This window comes from Nicotiana sylvestris, chromosome 1 (assembly GCF_000393655.2).
Source record: "Nicotiana sylvestris chromosome 1, ASM39365v2, whole genome shotgun sequence".
Classification (NCBI taxonomy): domain Eukaryota; kingdom Viridiplantae; phylum Streptophyta; class Magnoliopsida; order Solanales; family Solanaceae; genus Nicotiana; species Nicotiana sylvestris.
The window spans coordinates 86,776,994-86,801,014 of record NC_091057.1 but is presented as its reverse complement, the minus strand read 5'-3'; the positions used below and the strand labels follow the sequence as shown (position 1 = coordinate 86,801,014).

The 24,021-nt window shown below is 37.4% G+C and overlaps 1 protein-coding gene across 1 annotated transcript; it reads right to left on the bottom strand.

Annotated features, from left to right (window-relative positions):
• Positions 1-1,246: 1,246 nt before the first annotated feature.
• Positions 1,247-2,302, bottom strand: LOC138872088 (uncharacterized). Its single transcript, XM_070150090.1, has one exon. It carries the CDS (start codon positions 2,300-2,302, stop codon positions 1,247-1,249), a length of 1,056 nt encoding a protein of 351 aa, XP_070006191.1.
• Positions 2,303-24,021: the final 21,719 nt, after the last annotated feature.

Here is a 24,021-nt window from a genome sequence, read left to right as displayed (position 1 = left end):
AAACTCTACACACCTTTCACTGAAGTTGGAGGTGGAAGTTTATAAATAACCTCAATCATTGCCTTGTCGACTTCAATGCCATTATTTGAGATCTTGAGGCCAAGGATAATGCCTTCCTCAACCATGTAATGACATTTCTCCCAATTGAGCTCCAAGTTTGTTTCTTCACATCTTGCCAATACTTTATCCAAGTTTGCTAGACAATCATCAAAAGAATTCCTGACCACTGCGAAGTCATCCATGAAGACTTCAAGGTAATCCTCCACCATGTCCTGGAAGATCGCCATCACACACCTTTGAAAAGTCTTAGGTGCATTGCACAACCCAAATGGCATCCGCGAGAATGCGAAAGTACCATAAGGAGATTTAAAAATAGTTTTCTCTTTATCCTCCAGAGCAATAAGAATTTGGTTGTAGCTGGAATACCTACCAAGGAAACAATAGAAAGCACGACTGGCTATTCTATCAAGAATTTGATCTAGGAAGGGAAGTGGAAAATGGTCCTTCCTTGTGACTTTGTTGAGCTTACGATAGCCCATACACACTCTCCAGCCAGTCACCATTCTTGTAGGAATCAACTCATTCTTATCATTGGTGACCACCGTTTTGCCCCTTTTATTTGGGTCACATTGAACCAGAGAATTCCACGAACTATCTAAAATGGGGTAAACAACCCCGACATCCAACAACTTGATGATATTCCTTTTGACAACTACTTCTGTGGATTCATTGAGTCTCATTTGATGTTCAATGGATGGTTTGGCACCTTCCTCCAAGTTAATCTTGTGCATGCAAAATACTGGGCTTATTCCTCGAATATCCGCCAATGTCCATCCAATAGCCTTCTTCCTCTTTTGTAGCATTGCCAATGTAGAATCGACCTGCACGTTAGCCAAACAAGAGGAAAGAATAATCGGTAAAGTTCTTCAACGGCCAAGAAATTCATTCTGAAGATATGAAGGCAATGGCTTAAACTGCAAGATGGGAGGCTCCTCAACTGAAGGCTTTGTTGGAGGAGTGCTTCTATTTTTAAGATCCATGGATAATTTTCGGGTCTCATAAGTATACGACCCCATTCCTTGTAAAGAGTTCACACATTCCACGTAACCCTCCATTTCTTCATCATCACAATTGAGCAAGATGGCCTCCAATATATCATCAACATTCATCACCGCTCTTGTTTCATCCACAGTCACATAGGTCACCAAGTCCATGAAAGAGCACACCTCATTGCTATTGGGTTGCCTCATAGACTTACATACATGGCAAACCACTTTTCATCACCAACCCGGAAGGTAATTTCTCTATCTTCAACATCAACTAGAGCCTTCCCCGTAGCAAGGAAAGGTCTTCCAAGAATAATCTGCACCTCATAGTTAATCTCACAATCAAGAATAACAAAATTTGCCGGAACAATGAATTTATCAACACGAACCAACACATCATCAATCACTCCCAATGGTCTCTTCATGGTACAATTGACCATTTGTAATCTCATAGATGTGAGTCTTGGTTTCCCAATTCCCAAACTCTTGAACACCGAATAGGGCATCAAATTGATACTTGCCTCAAGATCACAAAGAGCTTTAGCAAATTCTGCACTTCTAATGGTACAAGGTATTGTGAAAGTGCCGGGATCTTCCAATTTAGGAGCCATTGAATGCACAATTGAACTCACTTGATGATTCATCTTAATAGTTGCACAATTAATCGACCGTTTCTTTGTCACCAAATCCTTCATAAACTTTGCATAACTAGGCATTTTCTTCAAAGCTTCAACCAATTGTACATTGATAGATAGATTCTTCATCATGTAAATGAACTTTTTAAATTTATTCTCGCCATTTTTCTTGGCAAGCCATTGAGGATATGGAGGAGGAGGCATAGGCATTGGTGCCTTAGCCTTTTGCATTATCGATTTCAGTTTGTCAACAATGTGCTTCCTAGACGGGTTCACTTTCTCTTGAGCTTCCTCCACATTGTCATCAATATCAATCCACACTTGATCATTTGCTTGCACCACATTGTTCAGGATCTTATCTTCTTGTACCACTTGCTCATCATCCACAAGTTTCCTTTGACTTGAGGTGGGTGCATCCCTATCTTTTTCACTATTTGTAGTAACGACCATGGCATGTCCCGTATTGTTCCCACTCTTTGGGTTCACCACCATGTCACTTGGTAGTGCCCCCTTAGGACTAGTGTTTAAAGCTCGAGAGATTTGCTCTAATTGAAATTCCAAGTTGCAAATTGAAGTGTTGTGTGAGGTTAGTTGAGCCTCGAAGTCGGCATTCTTCTCCATCATTTGTTTGAACATATTCTCAATTCATCCCATCTTATTGTTGGAAGAACTTGGACCATGGGAAGGATAAGGAGGCGATTTTCTCGATTGTTGATACATCGTAGGCCTTTGAAAGCCTGACCCCCGATTGCCTTGATTATTGTTCCACCCCCCTTTGTTGTTGCCTCCCCAATATCCTTGGTTGTTTCCACTCCAATTTCCTTGATTGTTGTTACTATTCCAATTCCCTTGATTATTACCACCATTCGAATTACCTTGGTTGTTAGAATTACAATTCTCTTGATTACCTTGAGGTCGCCATTCTTGTTGATTCGGGCCTTGAGAGTTGTTTCTTTGCCCTTGAAAGTTGTTCACATATTGTAGTTCCTCCTCTTGTTCATTGTAAGGTTCATCTTGATCAAACCCACTATCTTCTTGTACATAATATTCCACACGGTTTTGCACTTGTGGACCCTTTTGCCTTCTCTTGTTTGCCATCATACTAACTCCCTCCATTGCATTGATTTGATTAAGACCTTTCACTTGTTGAAGTTGAGACTTGGCTAATTGATTCATTGTGATGGTCAACTCGACAATGACTTGCCCATGATAATGAAATTCTTTATGTAGGTGAATCATATTTTGATCACCTTGAGGACCATTTGCTCTACTTTTCCATGCCGATGAAGTATCTGCCATTTCATCTAAGATATCACAAGCTTCCACATACGGCGTTGTAATGAAATTTCAACCGGGAAGTTGGTTTACCACACATTGATTAGTAGTATTGATCCCCCGATAGAAAGTTTATTGAGTCATAGACCTCGTCATGTCATTGTTGGGGCACTCTTTGACAATTGTTCGGTACCCATCCCATATTTCATGCAACGACTCATTAGGCTCTTGTTTGAATGCTAGAATCTCGTCTCTAAGAGTAGCCATATGCTCGAGAGAAAAGAACATGGAATTAAATTCCTCCATCAATTCATCCCATGTATGGATGGAATGGTTTCGCAATCTCTTTAACAAATCCAAGGCGTTCCCCCATAGAGAGAAAGGAAATAGCCTCAACCTTAAAGCATCCTTGGATATGTTTGTCTATTTACTCCCCCAACAAGTGTCCACAAACCTCTTCAAGTGTTTGCATGCATTTTGACTCGAAGCCCCGGTGAAGAATCCCCGTTGCTCTAGCAATGTGAGCATAAAATTCGTGATATGAATGTTTCCCACCCTAATGTGGGACGGAACTATGGCACTTGCATACCCTTCATTTGAAAATACCCGGTGTGGAGCCGCTCTTAGTGGAGGGGGGTTGGAATTGGGACGTTGTCTTGAGGTGGTCGACCTTGTCTATTTTCTTGAGGTTCAAGAGGAACCTCTTTAACTTGTTCATCTTCCACGTCCACATCCCTCATAGGCATGTTTCCGAGTGGTTCATTGTTAAGAGCCATTGTTGCACCTACAATTGTTTCAAAAATAAAAAGATTAGTAACACGGAAGGAAAAGAAGACAACTCACACGCAAAACACAATATATAGCTAAATCCGTTTTTAGCTCCCCGACAACGGTGCCAAAAATTGATCATATCCAAATGCACGCCTCTAACAAGGTATGAAACGGTTGTTTGCAATAATAAAGCCCAACAAGGAGTCAGGATCGAATCCACATGGAGCTGAGATGGGAGTTAGTAATATATATTCGGAGTGAGTATGTGAATTATCTAGATTGCACTTCCACAAACAGGGTATTGTTTTTACTTCTAAAATTTTTCTAAGGATTGCAATTCTAAAGGTATAAAACTAGAGAAGATTGTTTTTGAATGTTTTTCAATGATATAAAAAGGCCTAGGGCTATTAACATGACCTAGGTGTTTGCCTAATAGTATAAAGACTTTTATGCTGTTTTATTGACTGGGGTGTATTATAGCTCACAATACTAAGTTGCCCATTCAATACCCTCGGTCAGAGAGTGGGTTTGCCCAATTTGGCTTTCTCAAGTCCAAATGGGTATCTACCAAAACGGTAGGTAAGAGCTCAAGTCGGATTATTATTGTCTCTAGGTTGAATCCTTTAATTGAGTTAATCAATCTCTCAATTGACCCAATTCCTTGTTAGCTAAGTTAACCTAGACTAAGTCTTTCTTTCTCAAGAAGAGATTAAGTCAAACATGCATAAGTCAATGTTTGCAACCATTAATTTCTCAATTGAATCATAAACCTAGCTAAATAACAAATACCTATTCATAAACAAGCATAAAGTTATTCAACCATAAGGTTTGCACAATAGTGTTGGATCATAACCCTAGTAAAACTCTAGCTACTCATAGTAGGTATAGAAGAAAACAAAGAAGAAAACATAATTAAACTCATATTGAAAGATTAAAATATAAAGACCCAATGTTAAATCACCAAAATAAGCTAAAGTTGCCTAAAGAAGCAAGAAGAAACGACTACAACACTATTAATATTAAAACTTGGCCTACTTTTGTGAAACTATTCTATTTATGCAAAGCTGGAATTTTCGGACAAAAAGGCCCTTTCGGAGGTTCTGCAGTTGCACAATTCCATGTGCGGTCTGCACTTTGCATTAGTCTTGATAGGATTTGAATCTACGGTCATACAATTCTAAAATGCGGCCGCATGTCTTATATTCCGCGGTTCACACATTTCTGGGTACGGCTGCGTATGGCTCTTCTACGGACCACACATTTCTGAGTGTGGCCGCGCAACTAACTTCTGTGGCTGCACAATAATTGTGCGCTCCGCACTTCCTTTAATCTTGAAATGAGAACTCTCTGAACTTTTGCTCTTGGTTAGCTTCTACAACCGCACATTTCATGTGCGGACCACACTTTGCACTTGGTCTCTGATAAACTTTCCTTCACAATCCATTTGCGGTCCGCACTTGAGTTTTTGTGCTTGATTTTGTCCATGACTTCAGATCACTCCTTCTTGAGTTGTATTTCATCTCAGTGGCTCATTTTCCAATACTCCTGCAATTAAGCATATTTCATCAGTTTTCGGGAATATAATTAAACGCTTTTGGACTAAAACGAAAGCTAAAAGGCGGTAATAAGTAGTCAAAATTTCCACTTATCAGTTATCATAGGGTGTAGGAAGATTGTTGAGCTAAAATGGTAGATAATGGGTTTGTGGGATGATGGAATCCACTATAGGATGACCTTGAAACCTTAATGCACACTTAGTGTTTGATAAAATGCTCACATGAGTTGGGACAATAATCATCTTCCTAATTTTTAGTTCAATTTGTTATATTTATAAAATAGATCGAAGTTGCTAAGATTTTCAGAACATTTTACAGTTTAAGGAAGCTCAAGTGAGGTATGTTGTCTAAACTCTTCTCGAAAAAAATTGAACCCCACAATACCCTTGTAAGTCCCCAGTTGTTTATCGTAAATAGATTATACCGAATAAGCTTTGTGATGAAAGATATATGTTCAATACCTGTTCCAAGTGATCTTGTTATGTTGTGTTACTATTTGAGAATGAGTTTAAAGTATGGATTATATATCTAAATGTTATAATTGTAAGGCACCCGTAAAATATTTCCTAAAAAATTGTAAATTCGTGGTACCGAGGTAGGCGTAGGGGAGTTGAAGGAACAGTAGGATGGGGAGTTGAAGGAATACATTTGCAGAGTTGGGAGTTTTTGCGGATCATTATGCGACCTCATAATCACTTTGTGGGGCGCAGAATAGCCGTAGAGTGAGGCAGTCTTTTCATCCATTTTTGATGTAATTTTTGCGGACCATTATACGGTCGCAGAACCATTTCGCGGGATGCTTTCTGATCGCATAACCAACCTTGAAATTTTTAGATGGTGGTTCTGCGACGCATTATGCGACTGCAGAATAGGTCTGCGGATCGCAGATTGGTCGTAGACTGAAGTAGAAAATGTCAGTTCCGGAGGGCCAATTATGCGGCCCACTTTGTGGATCGCAGATCTGTGTCGGGGCTCTTATTTTTCTAATTTTTAAACCCGATTCTATTCCATTAAAACATATGCCATAGTTGTATGCGGTAAAATCGGAGGGTCCAATTTTCTGTTGTTGCGATGCCTCGTAAGCACATTTCAAAGTTTCAAGACTATGGTCGAGATTCACCCCCCGAGGGCTATCGACGCTCGACCTCGGGGCACTGCAAACCAAAGGCTATGGTGGAAAAGTGGGGAGTTCCCAAGGTGCGTAACTAGAGGTGACAAAGTCTAGTGAGATAAGTTCTGCCCCAAATCAAGGCACTAAGTGGCTGTACCAGTCCCATATCTTGGCATTAAATGCATTTGTACTATGTTGAGATTCCCCCTCATATATAAATGGGATCCTTGTCACTTTGTAATCATATTTTGCTCAATACTAAATACACAAGAACATTCTCTCTGCTCTGTAACATATTCTTTTGATATCATTGCTTCCATTTATTGCTTACATTCATTGTGTTCTCTTTATTGTTCATCATTTATTGCTTATCATTGATCATAAAGAGCCATAATTTTATCTCTTATAACTGTTAGTCCTCCCTAGATTACCCTAAGCCAGTCTCCAGACTCGACCTCGAGGCCTCATATACGGCGGCTCGAGGCCCCGACTTCCTGCCACTTGATTCTATTATCACATCGTCTCTAAGCTATAATCTTGCTTTCTAACCTTTTACTTAGCATCCATTGTCTAACAACTAGAATAAAAATAGATCACGTATTTTTAGAGCCACGAAATCAAATTTAATTGTTATTACCATTTTCATGGTAAACAGTTTGCCGCCCACCGTGCGGCTAAAAATAATAGTGATTATTTTCTTGCTGGTTTAACTACATAACGCAAGTTTCCTCTCACACTTTTTCTTGTCCAAGATCTTTGATTTCAGATCAAGATGCCTAAACCAGTAAATGTACCTAAAAATAACAGCCTCAAAAACTATGGAAATGGAGGTATGGCTATTCCAGGTATGGGTGTGCCACCGCAAAACCCTGAGAGTACACCGAAACCGATTCCCATGGGTACGACCTCATGCGATGCCTAATACGTTAACACTGGTCCTCACATTAACAAGGGAGCACGCCGAGAGATTCATCGGGAAACTCGAAAAAATCCAACTTGGGCAAAAAGAGAGATTCCTCAGCATGTCGTTCATATGATCATCGGGGGTACCGACATTCCCGAAGGACGCATAATCAAAGGGATAAAAATATACGCTGCAATAGTAGGGTCGATCCGAGATCGCATGACCGAAGACACCCTTGCATTCAGCGAGAGGGATCTCGAGACCTTGTCGCAACCACACAACGACACACTGGTAATTTCATTTCATTTAAGTAACATTCAAATTAAACGTGTGCTCGTAGATCCAAGCAGCTCGGCCAATGTAATCAAGTCAAAGGTAGTAGAACAGCTTGGGTTGCTCGATCAGATCGTACCCACCTCCCAGGTCCTTCACGGCTTCAACATGGCCGGTGAAGTAATGAAAGGGAAGATTGCCCTCCCGGTTGACATGTCTGGTACAGTTCAGAACACCAAGTTACACATCATCGGAGGTGACATGAGGTACAACGCGTTGCTTGGCAGGCTGTGGATACATAACATGAGGGCAGTGCCTTCAACTCTACACTAGATGATGAAGTTTCCAACAAAGGATGGTATAACAACAGTACACGGAGAACAACATGCGATAAAATAAATGTTCATGGTTTACCAAGAGGCGCCGAATCCTATACACTCTACCTCGGATGAGTCTAGGACCATACAGACCCCCGAGGATGATGAAAAATATTTTCTTGCTCCTCGAACTTTCGTTTCCCCCGAAGAGTCAAATGTAAAGAAATCGACAATTGAAGATCAAGAGCAAGGTGTTTTGATGAAGCATCTCCCAGATCGGAAGGTATACCTGGGAATGGGATTGACCCCCGAACTCAGGAAAAAACTCATTCAATTCCTTATTAATAACATCGACTGTTTCCCTTGGACCCACCTAGATATGAAAGGAATCACGCCGGAAATAACCACCCACCAATTGAGTGTCGACCCTAGGTTTAAATCGGTAAAGCATAAAAGAAGACCTCAATCCAAAGTAAAACACACATTCATTAAGGACGAGGTAACGAAACTCCTTAAAATAGGGTCTATTAGAGAGGTAAAGTACCCCGAATGGCTGGCCAACATAGTGGTAGTTCCCAAAAAGGGAAATAAGTTAAGAATGTGCGTAGATTATAAAGGCTTAATGTAAGGCCCTGAAAAATTTTGCCAAGTGACCTAGGATTTCGTGGTGCCACGTAAGCTTATTATAATATTTTATGTGCCATTAACATGTTGGACATCAATTGGATTTGGTAAATAAGTGTACAAGTCTTGTGGTAAGTAATTTGAGGCCCAAGGAAAGTCCTAAGCCTAAGTCAAATTGGAAAAAATTCATAATAGGCTAAGATTTCAAATGAGTTCGCTTAAATGCCTACTTTGAACGAGAATATCAAAATATGTATAAGGTGTTATATGATGAATTACCTATCAATGAAAGGTCTTCGATTCTAGTTTCCAACGCTCCAAACCATTTGTCATTTGGATATTTCTACATAAAGTTATGACCAAGTTACCAAAGGCTGGAAAATTGCGATCCTGTGTCAGATATGCGATCGCAAAAATGATTATGCGGTCCGCATACTCGATATGCGATCGCAAATTTGGTCGAAAACTGGACCAGTGTAGACCAGTTTTGGGAACCAAGTTTTGCGAGGCATTTGCGGCCAGCATACCAATTCTGCGGGCCATTATGCGATCGCAGACCCGCATTCGGAGGGTAAATCTTCCTATTTTTATAACCCGACCCCATTTTAATATATAGTCTTTGGGGCTTCATTTGGGGTAATTTTTCTTCTGATTTTAGAGAGAGTTGGGAGTGTTTTAGAGAGATAAGGAGGAAACCAATATTCAATCATCCAATCTTGCATCAATTTTCCAGAATCAAAGAAACCAATCACAAGTTCTTCATCTAAGAGGTAAGATTCTATACATTTGACTTTAATTTCGAGTTTGGGGTATAAGATAGGGTATTGAGGTATGATTATTGGGTGTAATACTATTATGTATACATGCATGTACAAATTAGGTTTGTGAAAAAATTGTTGAACATAAATAAGTAAAGATTGGGTTGGGGAATGAAGGAAACCTTGTAAAAGAGATTTGAAATAAAGATGCTCAACTAGTATTTGATAAAATGCTCAAATAAGCTGAAACCATGAATACCTTCCTAATTTGTGTTCAATTTTATTATATATCAAAGTAGATTGGGATTGATAGAATTTCCGGAACGTTGTAGTAACTTAAGGAAAGCTTAAACGAGGTATATATTGCTAAAACCCCGTCTTTTAGAAATTGAGCTCTATTGATGTTTGTGTAAATGTGGTAAGACTGAACTTTGGATTCTTGCTTTGATTGATACTTTACATGAATTGGTGTTGTGACCCTATATTTGTGAAAGATGCATTCCAATATGATCAATGCGCTATTCTTGATAACTTAAAAAGTGTGCAATGAATATGAATCATGTATTGAAATGCTAAGATCTTAAATTGAGATCGGAGCTGCATATATTATGCCAAACTATGTAAAACCCTCTATGTATAGATATGTTTTAAGTAATCAAATGAATTTGGGAAATAGAGTATGGCCAATGTGCCGAGAACTTGAATTATAATTGTACCCGGTGATGACTATGACATGAGAAAATATGAAACAGATTCTGAAATGAGCCTCGACTTTGATTTCCATTAATGACTTCAATAATAAAGTGCCCTAAAGTCTTTATACACAATTTATGCCATAAGTGGATGTTCGAGATAATGTCTTGTCTTATGAATACATCCAATGTGATCCGAGTTGTTACATACTTCGATATTTAAATTGTATATTGTCAAGATTGGAAAAGAGTAATTCAAGAACACTTGATGAAATTGCTTTCTTATGCCTTTGATGTGTGTTTTTATTGTGGTTTGGTGTATCCCTTCCTTTTTGGAAGAATACATTGTGTTTAAAGATCCATTGTTAATAAACTTGAGGTGTATAATTTCTGAAATATTGTATATGCCCATGGTTTATGATTCCTCTCATGTGTACTTGACATCTGGAATTGAATGGCTTGTTGTTGAAATTGATATTGATGTGAAATATGTGGAAATGATGCGAAATGTGGGAAAGAAGAGATTGAGTTATGAAATGTGTCCTAGTGCCAAGTATGATGTGATAAGTTGTGGTCCCAAGTGCCTATGAAATGATATATGTGAACTAAATTGATTAATGAAAAGGGAACAACGCCTTGGTAAGGCTTCCTAGCCGATCGGACCAAGATCGGACTCCGCTCAAGATAGCGGTGGTATTGTGAATGAATTCCGAAAAAGAAGAAAAATGAGGTTGTGATTGAAGCATATGTCTCAAATGAGGCGACCTAGCCGATCGGGTCGAGATCGGACTCCGCTCAAGATAGCGGTGGTATTGGAAACATATGATGAATAGTATGGAATTCCCCAAACAAAAAAGCTATGGAAAAATGATGTGGAAGTTGTATGATTCTTTTATTTGATGATGTGGTGATTGTTAAACATTTTGATTGATCTATATGATTTCTTTATTCTTGTTTGATAGATCTTTATTATGAAAAGGTGTTTATGATTTCTTTGTTCTTGTATGATAGTTCTTTTTAACTAGATGGTGTTTAGTTATACATACTAGGGCTATCCGATGGAACTAACGTCCCTTTTACCGGGGGTGCTATGTCTTTAATGGATGTAGGTGTTTCTATAGTAGGCAGTGTTGGTCGCAGCTAGTGCCGCATCATCCTTTCAGCTGACTTGGTGAGCCCCACTTTGTTTTGGGGTCCTATTTCATCTATTCATCATGTACTTTGTATATGAGCTATAGCCGGAGCCTTATTACCGGCATTTCCATATTACATTATTTTGCAGTTGTGTTTAGAGGCTCCGTAGACAGGTTGTGAATACTGTCAGGTGTTAGAATTAAAGTAGAAATATTGATGTTTGGCAAAGATTTATAAAACTTGTAATATTTTGATAATTATGATTTAAGATGCTAATTGAAATGAAATGGAAGTTGTTAATGAAATACGTACTAAGTATGATTAATGGAGTCCATCTCGTATTTATTCATGAATTAGTTTGGGTAGAATGAAACCTAACAGGCTTGCTCAGTCGGGTTTACTCAGTTGAGCACCAGTCGTGCTCCTCGGATTTTGGGGCGTGACAAACTTGGTATCGGAGCCTAAGGTTTTAAAGTGTCCTAGGATGTCTCGGAGCCGTGTCTAGTACAGTCCTTCTTATCAGTGTGTAGTCGACCACATCTATAAGTTGGAGGCTATTTGGACATTCAGGAATTTCACCCTTCTTTGATACTCCAGATCGTGCGATATAGATCAAGATAGGGAGCTTATTTCCTCTCTAAGTCTTATTCTCAAGATTGGTAATCTCGATACCATAATCCACGAATTTGGAGCATGTAAGGAGGGATTGATCCCACCATTGAGTCTGAGTGGATTGCCCAAGGACTTGTTAGGAGAATGTGTTGAGCATGGAGGGATTGGTAGAACTTGTTGCTAAAGGGAGTACCCTTGTTCCTATTAATGTCACTGCACCACCAGATCATGTAGTATATCAGTATATTACCAATATATGTTACAGATGTGGGGTCAGGGTGCATCTGTTAAGGCACTACCCCGCCAATCTAGAGTCACCAAGTAAGTGACCCATTAGTACGTTGTTCTGAATGCCTCATACTTTTCCTTATTATATACGTACACCTGTATGGGGAGCCTACATAGATATGGTCTTAACAAGAATTTGAATCACAAAACATTGCATGAACCTGCTCTTTGAATGAGACATATTATTCACAAAATCTCCCGTTCACAGTTCTCTTACTTACAGCCTCCTATGGAATTGGGCTCTATAATTATGTTCCTAAATTGAGTTATAACACTATTGATACTCCCCACTTGCTTTTCCTAAATTCTCAACAAGGGACTATTCCCGATGAATTTCTTACAGAAACTTTTTATTTAAATGAACAACATCTACCCGCTTGTGCCTATGCATGCACCATCGTAAAGTTTACCTATGTAGTGTCGAGCTCCATGAAAAGCATCCCAGTGTTGCGATCCTTCTCGAGTCACTCTTTTTCTCACTGGTGTATATGGCTTCTATGGTTTGAACAATCACTCTACTCTCATGCGAGTATCATCGTGAAACCTTCTCACTGTCTAGTAACATAAGAGCATATCTTAGCACCTATTATAGGAGTGCATGTCAATTGAAATGGTTACCGTGCGCATAAAGCCTCTCTGAAAATTGAGATCCTCACATCTCCATCATAGGAAGATCAGGTGTCGCCATCGTGGTATAACTTTCGTGTCCACTTGGGACATCCCGTAGCAAGTAGCTCACGTGGTTTCTAGTACTGTGGTCGCCCATGATGTGGTCTTGTATTGCAGTCTGAGAGTTAATATAGCAGAAACATGTAGCTCATAACAAATGATTATTGTCTCTTTATACCTCCACAACGTGTTAATTGTATTCCATAGTTAGTGAATTCATTGTGCTAGTTTTCCAACACTTGTACGATAACCATGAGAGAACATGCCCTTCTATGTGTCACTATGACACTTCCTTTCTCAAGTCAAAACCCATGGAGAATTCATCATGAACATCTGCAAACCTTCCATGATTATTTTGCATTGTCTCATTGAGTTTGGTTGTCTTTACACCCTCGACTTCTAAAATCATTGATTATGTCATTGTCGTGTGCGGGGAGTTCTGCTACCCTTGGTATTTCACCTTCTTGGCTGGATATGAGTGTTATTTGGCTTCTCCCCAGAGCATCGTGTTAACTATTAGAACCCCTCTAACCAATACATGATTTCATCCAATATTAAGATGTCCTAGCTATGTGGTTTCACTCGTGAAAGGTTGAGGTTAGATGCCTTCAGATTTTTGCACCTATCGTGGGCTTGTGGCATAGATTCCTTGTGTCAGTGGACGTTAAGAGTGTAATTCAACTTCATGTGTTTTGAAAACCATATCGCATTCAAGGTGCCAGAATATTCTCATTCTTGATAACTGGATTTTCCCTACACTCCAGGAGACGACTGGGTCACGTACTTGAATATTCCTCCCTAATGGTTCCTATTGCCAATGTACGTGTTACCCCTATGCCTTAATTGTCTAATAGTTGATGTTGTCACAATGATTAACCATATCAGCATTATTAATAGAAATCCTCGTGTCTCTTAGCATGTAACCTCTTGAAATACTCTGCTCATCGCCTAGATGGATTCCTGAATAATTCAACCCAATTTTGAACTCCGTTGCTTCTTACTGTATTAGATCTATTTGGTATTGAAGTGAAGGTTCAAACATGTCAAAAAGGAAGTATCCCCGTGTGATCCCATATATTCGATAGGTAATTTTATCGTCAGTTTATGATAGCACATCTTAGAGTAATTATGGAAGGTCATCAAAGGTTTAGCATGGGCGTTCGTGTAGAGATTTAGAGTTTAGGAAGGTGAAGGGGTTATTCTCAATACTTTACCCTAAAGATGTTATGTGAGTTGATAATGAAGGTTGCATAAGTGTAGTTCACATTAGGCCATGCTATGAGTATGATGTTTACCATCGTTGTTCTACATGTATTATGTGTTTTCATATGTCTATGTCTAAGAAGGTAGTTGGAGACCTTTTGTGTATCATCCCGGTGGAAACTATTGAACGCGAAGTTATTGGATTGTTAGCCTATGCGAGGTATCTAGTTGTCATCCTTTTTAGATAAGTTTGAAGGTTGGGATTGTTTTCGCGAATGGGTTGTGGTAAAGCCTGTAAGTCGAGAAGGCCACCTTGAAGGACAAAAGTGTCGTGGAAAGGTTCGCTTGATTGTGTAACAATTAGTTTTGATTTGAAAGGTACCTTATAGGTGTTATGATTTAAAATGTGCAGTCCATGCCCAGGTATCATCGTGATAATGTGGTGCTTGTCATGCTAAGGTTCATGTTATTGATATATACACTGTGGTGCTTTGTCTCATTGTTTAAGTGTTGTTAGGATGGTTTTGGTGGTTTTCTGACAGGTGGATAGGTCTAGTTACAAAGGAGACTCTGATGAAATTTCTGAAAAATTTGGGAGTTAGTCAAAATTTAGGGACTTGAGGTAGGTTAGAAAGGAGATATATTAAGTTAAGCATTTAGGGCAGACTCTACCCCTCATTCGAGGACGAATGATCCTAAGGGGGGGGGAATGTAAGGCCCCGAAATATTTCGCAAAGTAACCTAGGATTTCGTGGTGCCACATAGGCTTATTATAATATTTTATGTGCCATTAATATGGTGGACATCAATTGGATTTGGTAAATAAGTGTACAAGTCTTGTGGTATGTAATTTGTGGCCCAAGGAAAGGCCTAAGCCTAAGTCAAATTGGAAATAATTCATAATAGGCTAAGATTTCAAATGAGTTCGCACAAGCCCCTACTTTGAACGATCATATCAAAATATATATAAGATTTTATGTGATGCAAAACCTATCATATGAATGGTCTTTGAGTCTAGTTTCCAACGCTTCAAACCGTTCGTCATTTGGACTTTCCTACACAAAGTTATGATCAAATTACCAAAGGTTGGAAATATGCGATCCTGTGTTAGATATGCGATCGCAAAAACCATTATGCGGTCCGCATACTCGATATGCGATCTCAAATCTGGTCGCAAACTGGATCAGTGTAGCCCAATTTTGGGCACCGAGTTTTGCGATGCATTTACGTCCAACATACCCATTCTGCGGTCCATTATGCGACCACAGACCCGCATTCGGAGGGTAAATCTTCCTATTTTTATAACCCGACCCCATTTTAATATATAGTCTTTGGGGCTTCATTTGGGGTCATTTTTCTACTGATTTTAGAGAGAGTTGAGAGCATTTTAGATAGAGAAGGAGGAACCCAACATTCAATCATCCAATCTTGCATCAATTTTCAAGAATTAAAGAACCCAATCACAAGTTCTTCTTCTAAGAGGTAAGATTCTATACATTAGACTTTAATTTCGAGTTTGGGGTATAAGATGGGGTATTGAGGTATGATTCTTGGGTGTAATACTATTATGTATACATGATTGTACAAATTGAGTTTGTGAAAAGATTGTTGAACATAAATAAGTAAAGATTGGGTTGGGGAATGAAGGAAACCTTGTAAAAGAGATTTGATATCAAGATGCTCGACTAATATTTGATAAAATGCTCAAATGAGCAGAAACCATGAATACCTTCCTAATTTGTGTTCAATTTTGTTATGTCTCAAAGTAGATTGGGATTGCTAGAATTTCCGGAATGTTGTAGTAACTTAAGGAAAACTTAAACAAGGTATGTATTGCTAAAACCCCGTCTTTTAGAAATTAAGCTCTATTGATGTTTGTGTAAATGTGGTAAGACTGAACTTTGGATTCTTGCTTTGATTGATACTTTACATGAATTGGTATTGTGACCCTATATTTGTGAAAGATGCATTCCAATATGATCAATGCATTATTCTTGATAACTTAAAAAGAGTGCAAGGAATATGAATCATGTATTGAAATGCTAAGAACTTAAATTGAGATCGGAGCTGCATATATTATGCCAAACTATGTGAAACCCTCTATGTATAGAGATGTTTGAAGTAATCAAATGAATTTGGGAAATAGAATGTGGCCAATGTGCCGAGAACTTGAATTATAATTGTACCCGGTGATGCCTATGACATGAGAAAATATGAAGCAGATTATGAAATGAGCCTCGACTTTGCTTTCCATAAATGACTTCAATAATAAAGTGCCCTAAAGGCTTTATACACAATTTATGCCATAAGTGGATGTTCGAGATAATGTCTTGCCTTATGAATACATCCAATGTGATCCGAGTTGTTACATACTTCGATATTGAAATTGCATATTGTCATGATTGGAAAAGAGTAATTCAAGAACACTTGATGAAATTGCATGCTTATGCCTTTGATGTGCGTTTTTATTGTTGTTTGGTGTATCCCCTCTTTTTTGGAAGAATCCATTGTGTTTAAAGATCCATTGTTAATAAACTTGAGGTGTATGATTTCTGAAATATTTTATATGCCCATGGTTCATGATTCCTCTCATGTGTACTTGACATCTGGAATTGAATGGCTTGTTGTTGAAATTTATATTAATGTGAAATATGTGGAAATGATGTGAAATGTGAGAAAGAAGAGATTGAGTTATGAAATGTGTCCTATTGACAAGTATGATGTGATAAGTTGTGGCTCCAAGTGCCCATGAAATGATATATGTGAAATGAATTGATTAATGAAAAGGGAACAATGCCTTGGTAACGAGGCCTAGCCGATCGGGCCGAGATCGGACTCCGCTCAAGATAGCGGTGGTATTGTGAATGAATTCTGGAAAAGAATGAAAATGAGATTGTGATTGAAGTATATGTCTCAAATGAGGTGACCTAGCAGATTGGGTCGAGATCGGACTCCGCTCAAGATAGCGGTGGTTTTGGAAACATATGATGAATAGTATGGAATGCCCCAAACTAAAAAGCTATGGAAAAATGATGTGGAAGTTGTATGATTCTTTTATTTGATGATGTGGTGATTGTTAAAGCTTTTGATTGACCTATATGATTTCTTTATTCTTGTTTGATAGTTCTTTCTAATGAGAAGGTGTTTATGATTTCTTTGTTCTTGTATGATAGTTCTTTTTAACTAGATGGTGTTTAGTTATACATACTAGTGCTATTCGATGGTACTAACGTCCCTTTTGCCGGGGGCGCTACATCTTTAATGGATGTAGGTGTTTCTATAGCAGGCAGTGTTGGTCGCAGCTAGTGCCGCATCATCCTTTCAGCTGACTTGGCGAGCCCTACTTCGTTTGTGGTCCTGTTTCATCTATTCATCAAGTACTTTGTATTTGAGGTATAGACGGAGCTTTGTTACCGTCATTTCCATATTACATTACTCTTCAGTTGTGTTTAGAGGCTCCGTAGACAGGTTGTGGGTAGTGTCAGGTGTTGGAATTAAAGTAGAAATATTGATGTTTGGCAAAGATTTATAAAACTTGTAATATTTTGATAATTATGATTTAAGCTGCTAATGGAAATGAAATGGAAGTTGTTAATGAAATACTTACTAAGTATGATTAATGGAGTCCATCTCCTATTTATTCATGAATTAGTTTGGGTAGAATGAAACCTAACAGGCTTGCTCAGTTGGGTTTACTCGGTTGAGCGCCGGCCGCGCTCCTCGAATTTTTGGGCATGACACTTAAATAAGGCGTGCCCCAAGGATTCATTCCCGTTGCCTAACATCGATCGTCTGATCGATGCCATGTCCGGCCATGAGACCCTCACCTTTCTCGATGCCTACTCGGGGTATAATCAAATTTAGATGAACCCTGAGGATAGGGAAAATACTTCGTTCATCATGAAGCATGGTACCTACTATTACAATGTAATGCCCTTCAGGCTGAAAATGCAAGGGCTACGTACCAACGTCTAGTTAATAAAATGTTCGAGAATCAAATAGGCTAATCCATGGAAGTTTATATTGATGACATTCTAGTTAAGTCCCGGCTGCAGAAGACCATTTGACTAATTTGCAGGAAACATTTGACATCCTTAGAAGTTACAACATAAAGCTTAACCCCGAGAAATGTTCCTTCAGAGTGGGTTCGGGCAAATTCTTAGGCTTTGTCATGACATGGATTTCCCACCCTCGGAAGCTGTAATGACGCCTACTGATGTGAGCTAGGCAAGCTAATTATTGAACAAATTACCTTTTTACCTTTTTTATACTCCTTATGATTTGTAAAAAACAATAATGTGTAAACAACGAAAATTTAGAATAAGCGGAAGAAAAGCAATAAAAATATCTGAACATGTGCTAATACAACTGTTTAAGCCTTAACCACCTAGAACTGGTGTCACAGTGTCATAGACGATCTAAGATTTTCTACATACAAAATGCGGGCATACATTTCATAATTTTGCATTGAAGCAACTTTTTAGTCTTGTATTACAGAGTTTGGAATCAGTAACCCCACCAGAAGGCGGAAGGTTACAACAGGAATCCCCAGCAGTAAACAATAAAATCCCCAGCACCGGGAAGCAGAAGGTTGCAACAAGAGGTCCCAGCATAAACTCAAGTCCATGTGTCAAAAGGAAGAAAAGCATCGGAAGAAAAGCACCGGAGGAAACACAAGCCGACAAGAAAGCAAGGCAACAAGAACAAATTTTAGTCTAGCCTAGCTTCTTGTTTTCTTTTAAGCACGGTGTAACAAGGAGATCGGTAAGCAGTGATAACAGCATGCAACAGCAGTAACATCGCAGTCCCACGGTAGTCCCAGCTACCAAAAACTTCCCGAACTACATTGACCTGATTCCTGTTTAGCCCAGGATATGTAGGAAACCTTTGAAGCAAAGGTTCGGTCAAATCTTTTTCAAAAAATGCTTCACACGGAGTACTCGGATGGGCAAAAATCGCTCGCTTTATCTTTGCACGAAAACCCTTCGTGTCTTCGGGCAAAGAGGGGCAGCTGTAAGCACGTGATTTTTGCCCTATATGAGAATTACTCCCAAAAAATTCAAAAATAAAATAATTTTTCTTGGTGTGCAATTTTTGTGATATTTTGTGTAACTATTTGTATGTTTGTCTATGCATGTTTATTTGTTAAATTAATAAAAAATACAAAAATAGGCATCTTTTGCATTTTTAGCATTTAATGTCCAAATGAACAATTTTATGCTTAATTATTACTTAATTGTGCGTTAATTGTTATTGGAAGTTAATTTGCGCTTTTATAACTTAATTTAGTTCTTAATAATAATTTAAGTACTTTTATAATTTAGTTTTAGAAAAATAAAAGAAGAAAAGAGAACAAAAATACAAAGAAAAATCGGATTGGGCCACTTCTTCAATTTCAAACCACAGGCCCAAATAATTGCCCAACTTTCCCCATGACCCGGTCCGTTTCAAACCGGGTCGATCCGGTCCGCTCCATTAACCCAACACCCCTTCTTCATTTTTGTCCAACACAAAACAAAACCAAAAAAATAAAAAATAAAAAGTGAATTATCACTATTAATAGTTTTATTTTTTGTTTTTTTATATATAAAAAAAATCCGAAAATATTTTATTTTATTTATTATTTTTATTTTAAAAAATATATATATATATATAGTAATTTCGGAAAAAAATAAAAAATAAAAAAATAAAAAAAAGTAAAAGAATGTAGAAAATTTAAAAAAAGTAAAAAGTTTTAAAAAATTTAAAAGTAAAATAAGGTTGGAATTAAAAAATAAATATAAAGGTATCTGAAAATTTAAAAAATTTAAAGTAATTGAAAGTAGCATTTTTAAAAGAAAAAGAAAAGATAGTGGTTTGTTTTTTAAAGAAAAGTTAAATAAAGTGAGATTCTCTTTTAAAAAAATAAAAAGTGGGATTTTAAATAAGATAAAGTAATTAAAGTTGGAATTTTAAAAATAAAAGTAAATAAAGGTGGGATTTCTTTTTCTAAAAAAATAAAAGCAATTTGTAAGTGGGATTTCTTTTAATTAAAAAAATAAAAAAATAATAAAAAAACAAATCTGAAAATTTCGAAAATTTTGCTATAAATAGAAGAGAAAATTTAGGAAGAAGGGGTGGAAAAAAAGAGGAAAAACTAGATAGAGAGAAGAAAAAAAGAGGGGGCGGAGTGAGAAGTATACACCCGATATACATTCTGGATACACTGAATATACAGGGACAGAATTCATTTTGGAGAGTTTTGAAGTTGAAAAGAATAGTTACTGTTTCATTGCCTCGCTTAAGATCTGAAATAGTCAGAACCTTCCTGCCTTTTACTTCTTCTCTATACTTGGAGTCGTTTATAGTCTCCTGGGTTTTCTACTATTCCTACTGTTACTGGTCTATTCCTGTGTTGCTGGACTGTCGTTGTTGTGCTACATTGTTACTACTGTTGCTGCTTCTCAGCTTCATCTTCTCTTGTTTTCCAATACCAGGTACACGAATGTAATACTAGTTATTGCAAGCTAAAAATGTGGAAGCATGAATACATATGAAGAATCGAATTTTGAAGTTTTAATTTCGCTTTTTCTCTGTTCCTTTTATTGATTGTATTTAGGCTATTTTATGTATTATTGAATAATAATTGGAATAAGAGAAAATAACATAAGTTAGTCTTTAATGAATCGGCTTGGCAAAACGGGTTAATTCACTAGCTATGAAGGTTCTAAGATTATCAACAGTAGGTTAATTGTGAACAAGTACTTAAATTTAGCTAAGGCATGAATTTGAACTAAATTTCGTGAATTAGGTATTAAGGCATGATTTGAGTTCAAACAAAATTAGAAGAACGTTTAAGTCTAATAAACTTTCTATTAAGCTTTAGTAATTATGGTTAAATCCAGTTTCAAATGGTTGTGAATAATTAATTCCAATAGTTTTTTTATATATATAACAATGCGAGCTTCAATCTAACTATATTTGATTCTTTTGAATATTAGTTGTCAAATTTTTATTTTATTTATAATTTCGAATTTTTTTAGTAAAATTCTTGTTCATCAATATTTGTATTAATATAGCAATTAGTATGCCATGCTTTCTTAAATAAATAAAAACAAATCGTAATTAATTAGGATTTTCTTTATTTATTTTAGAGACTAATTTTAATAGAAAAGATGTAGTCGCTTTAGGATTTGTCCATTTAAAATAAATGAGATGAGCCTCGCCTAGTAAAATATATAGATTGCGGGGCCCTCACAAATGTATGTGTTAATTACTTAGAACTCGGGATCGGCCGCTTAGCGAACTTCACGGCCTTTTCTCAAAATAACCCTGCGCTAGTCGCTTTAGGCGCGTATTTAATAATGTTATCTCCTTAAATTCGGGTGCACATTTATGTGACCCAAATCCAAATCTCAACGAAATCGAAATGTGTCTCTAATCACGGGTACATTGATTGTGACGTGGTCTGAGATGTATTTCCATGACATTGCAAATTCTTTTTAATAATGAATGAGACGAGCCTCGACAAACAAAAAATGCACAAGCTGCGGGGCCCTCTAAATGTATATATTAAAATACTTAGAATTCGAGGACAGGCCGTTTAGCGAATTTTACGGCCTTCCCCAAAATAACAAGACGCTAGTTGCTTTAGGCGCGCCTTTAATAATTTATTTTCCTTAACTCGGGTGCACATTTATGTGACCCAAATCCAAATCTCAACCGAGTCGAGATATGCCAAACAACTACGGGTGCATTGATGTAACGTGGTTCGAGATATGTTTCCACGACGTTGCAATTCTCGTAAAATAATAACAATAAGTAAGAAAGCGGTAAAAAGATAAAATTTTTGCACATAAGTTCATATTTGTATAAAATCAGATAATCAAGCCGAATATAACAGTTGAGCGACCGTGCTAGAACCACGGAACTCGGGAATGCCTAACACCTTCTCCCGGGTTAACAGAATTCCTTATCCGGATTTCTGGTGCGCAGACTGTAATATGGAGTCATTCTTTTCCTCGATTCGGGATTAAAATTGGTGACTTGGGACACCCTAAATCTCCCAAGTGGAGACTCTGAAATAAATAAACGAATCCCGTTTCGATTGTCCTTTAATTGGAAAAAACTCCCTTGCACCCTCGCGGGTATATAAAAAGGAGGTGTGACAGCTCTGGCGACTCCACTGGGGATAAAACCCAGAACCACTGGTTCAGGGTTAAGAATTCGAGCTTAGATAAATTGTTATATTTGGCTTTATCTGATTTTTACATGTTTTGAGCCTAATGTGCTAAATGCTGCTTTTACCGCTTTGATATTATCTGAACTGTATATAAATTGTGCCGAAACCTTTCTCTTCTTACCTCCGGGGATGTGCTCACTGGTTGAGACTCCCTATTCTGTTAGTGTCATACCCTAAATAAAAGAGGCTCGGAAAGTTTCTAAGCCGGCTGGCCTTTTGGTTCCCGGAAAGGAGCTCCTTCCTCAACTCGAGTTGTCCGCTCGGGTACACTGTCTAGAACACCGACCCAGGTTTTGAACATAGAATAACGTGACTTCATGCCGGATCCCTAGTAGGAACGCTTATTTGCATCACGTTGCATTTGACTTAGGGGACTCAACACAGGGGTTGGGTCCGTCTAGGACTAGCAACCTGATATGAAAAGACCATCCTGATGCATCCTATTTGTTTTCCGTGCATTTATTTTGTCTCGCTGACCGGTGTTTGAATATTATGAATATTGTGAAATCGAAAAATAGCGGTTAGGGAATTGATTGTTTATTTTTGAAAAAAACCAATACCCCAATACTGTCAAAACTCTGCCGAAATTTTGAGAAAATAAGAATGTCTTATTAGTTTGTTTTATTAAAAGCAAAGGAAAAATAGAAAAAAAGAGTCGTTGTTCTGTCTTGTTTTTCAAAAAAATAGAAAAGGAAAATAATTTGTCTTGCCATGAAAATGAAAATGAAAAAGAGTCTTTCATTATTTGTCGCAAATATATATATATATATATATATATATATATAAATCCAAAAAGTTTTTCTTTATTTCCAAAAAATGTATATATATCTTTATTTGTTGCAAAAATATTTGTCTTGCCAAAAAGTCTAGAAAAGTTTTTAGACTCCCAATTTTCAAAACAAAAAATCCAAAAATATTTTCCATTATTGACTTCTTTAGAAAGTCTTTTTAATTGTTAATATATATATATATATATATATATATATATATATATATATATATATATATATATATATATAATAAAATAAAATAAAAATCCAAAAATATTTCAAAATATATATTTTTTTTAGAAAGCATTTCTTTTATTAAAGGTAAAATTCCAAAAATATTTTCTTTCTTCTTTAGAATAAGAGAAAACAAATGAAAATTCAGACAAAAAATATCTTCCTTTTACTTTTGCAATTCTCAAAGTTCAAATCAAAAGAAAAGGAATTCTTACAAGTCTTTCTTTCAAAAAGAAAATCAATCAAAAAAAATACTTCCTTTCTTATTTTGAAGCAGTTCTTTCACAAATTCCAATTAAAAAAAATGTGTTAGTTCATTTACTTATTCATGATCTGCCCGAACTACGCGGGTTTGATTCTCACCGGATGTGAGATACGTAGGCAACCCTCATCGGGTCCAACCCCACCTTTTGCTAAAATAGCCAAAAACAAATTAAAAAAAAACATGTCAAAATTTCAACTCGGTCATAAAGAGTTCGGGTGATGTTGTTTTATCAAGACATAGCCGAATGTTCCCGAAGGGGACGCCGAAAGGCTGACTTTGCATAAACAGCCACTTTTGGGTCATATTTAAGATTTGGTCCAGTTGACCCACACATCTTTAAAAATCTTCGCCCCCGAGACGTTGAAAAGCCGTGTTTGCAATATTGAGTTTTCTAATTTGAAAAACGATAAAAAGAGTCATGAATAAGTCAGGTGATGTTTTGTCATAAATAGCCGAATGTTCCCGAAAGGGACGCCGGAAGGCTGACTTTGCATAAACAGCCACCTTTGGGTCATTTTAGGATTTTGATCCAGTTGACCCACTCAGCCTTAAAAATCTTCGTCCCCGTGGCGCTGAAGGGCCGTGTTTGCAACACCGCATTTTCATTGTAATTTGAAGGAAAAATCAACGGTCAGGTGAACACCGTTTGTGTTTTTGGTCAAA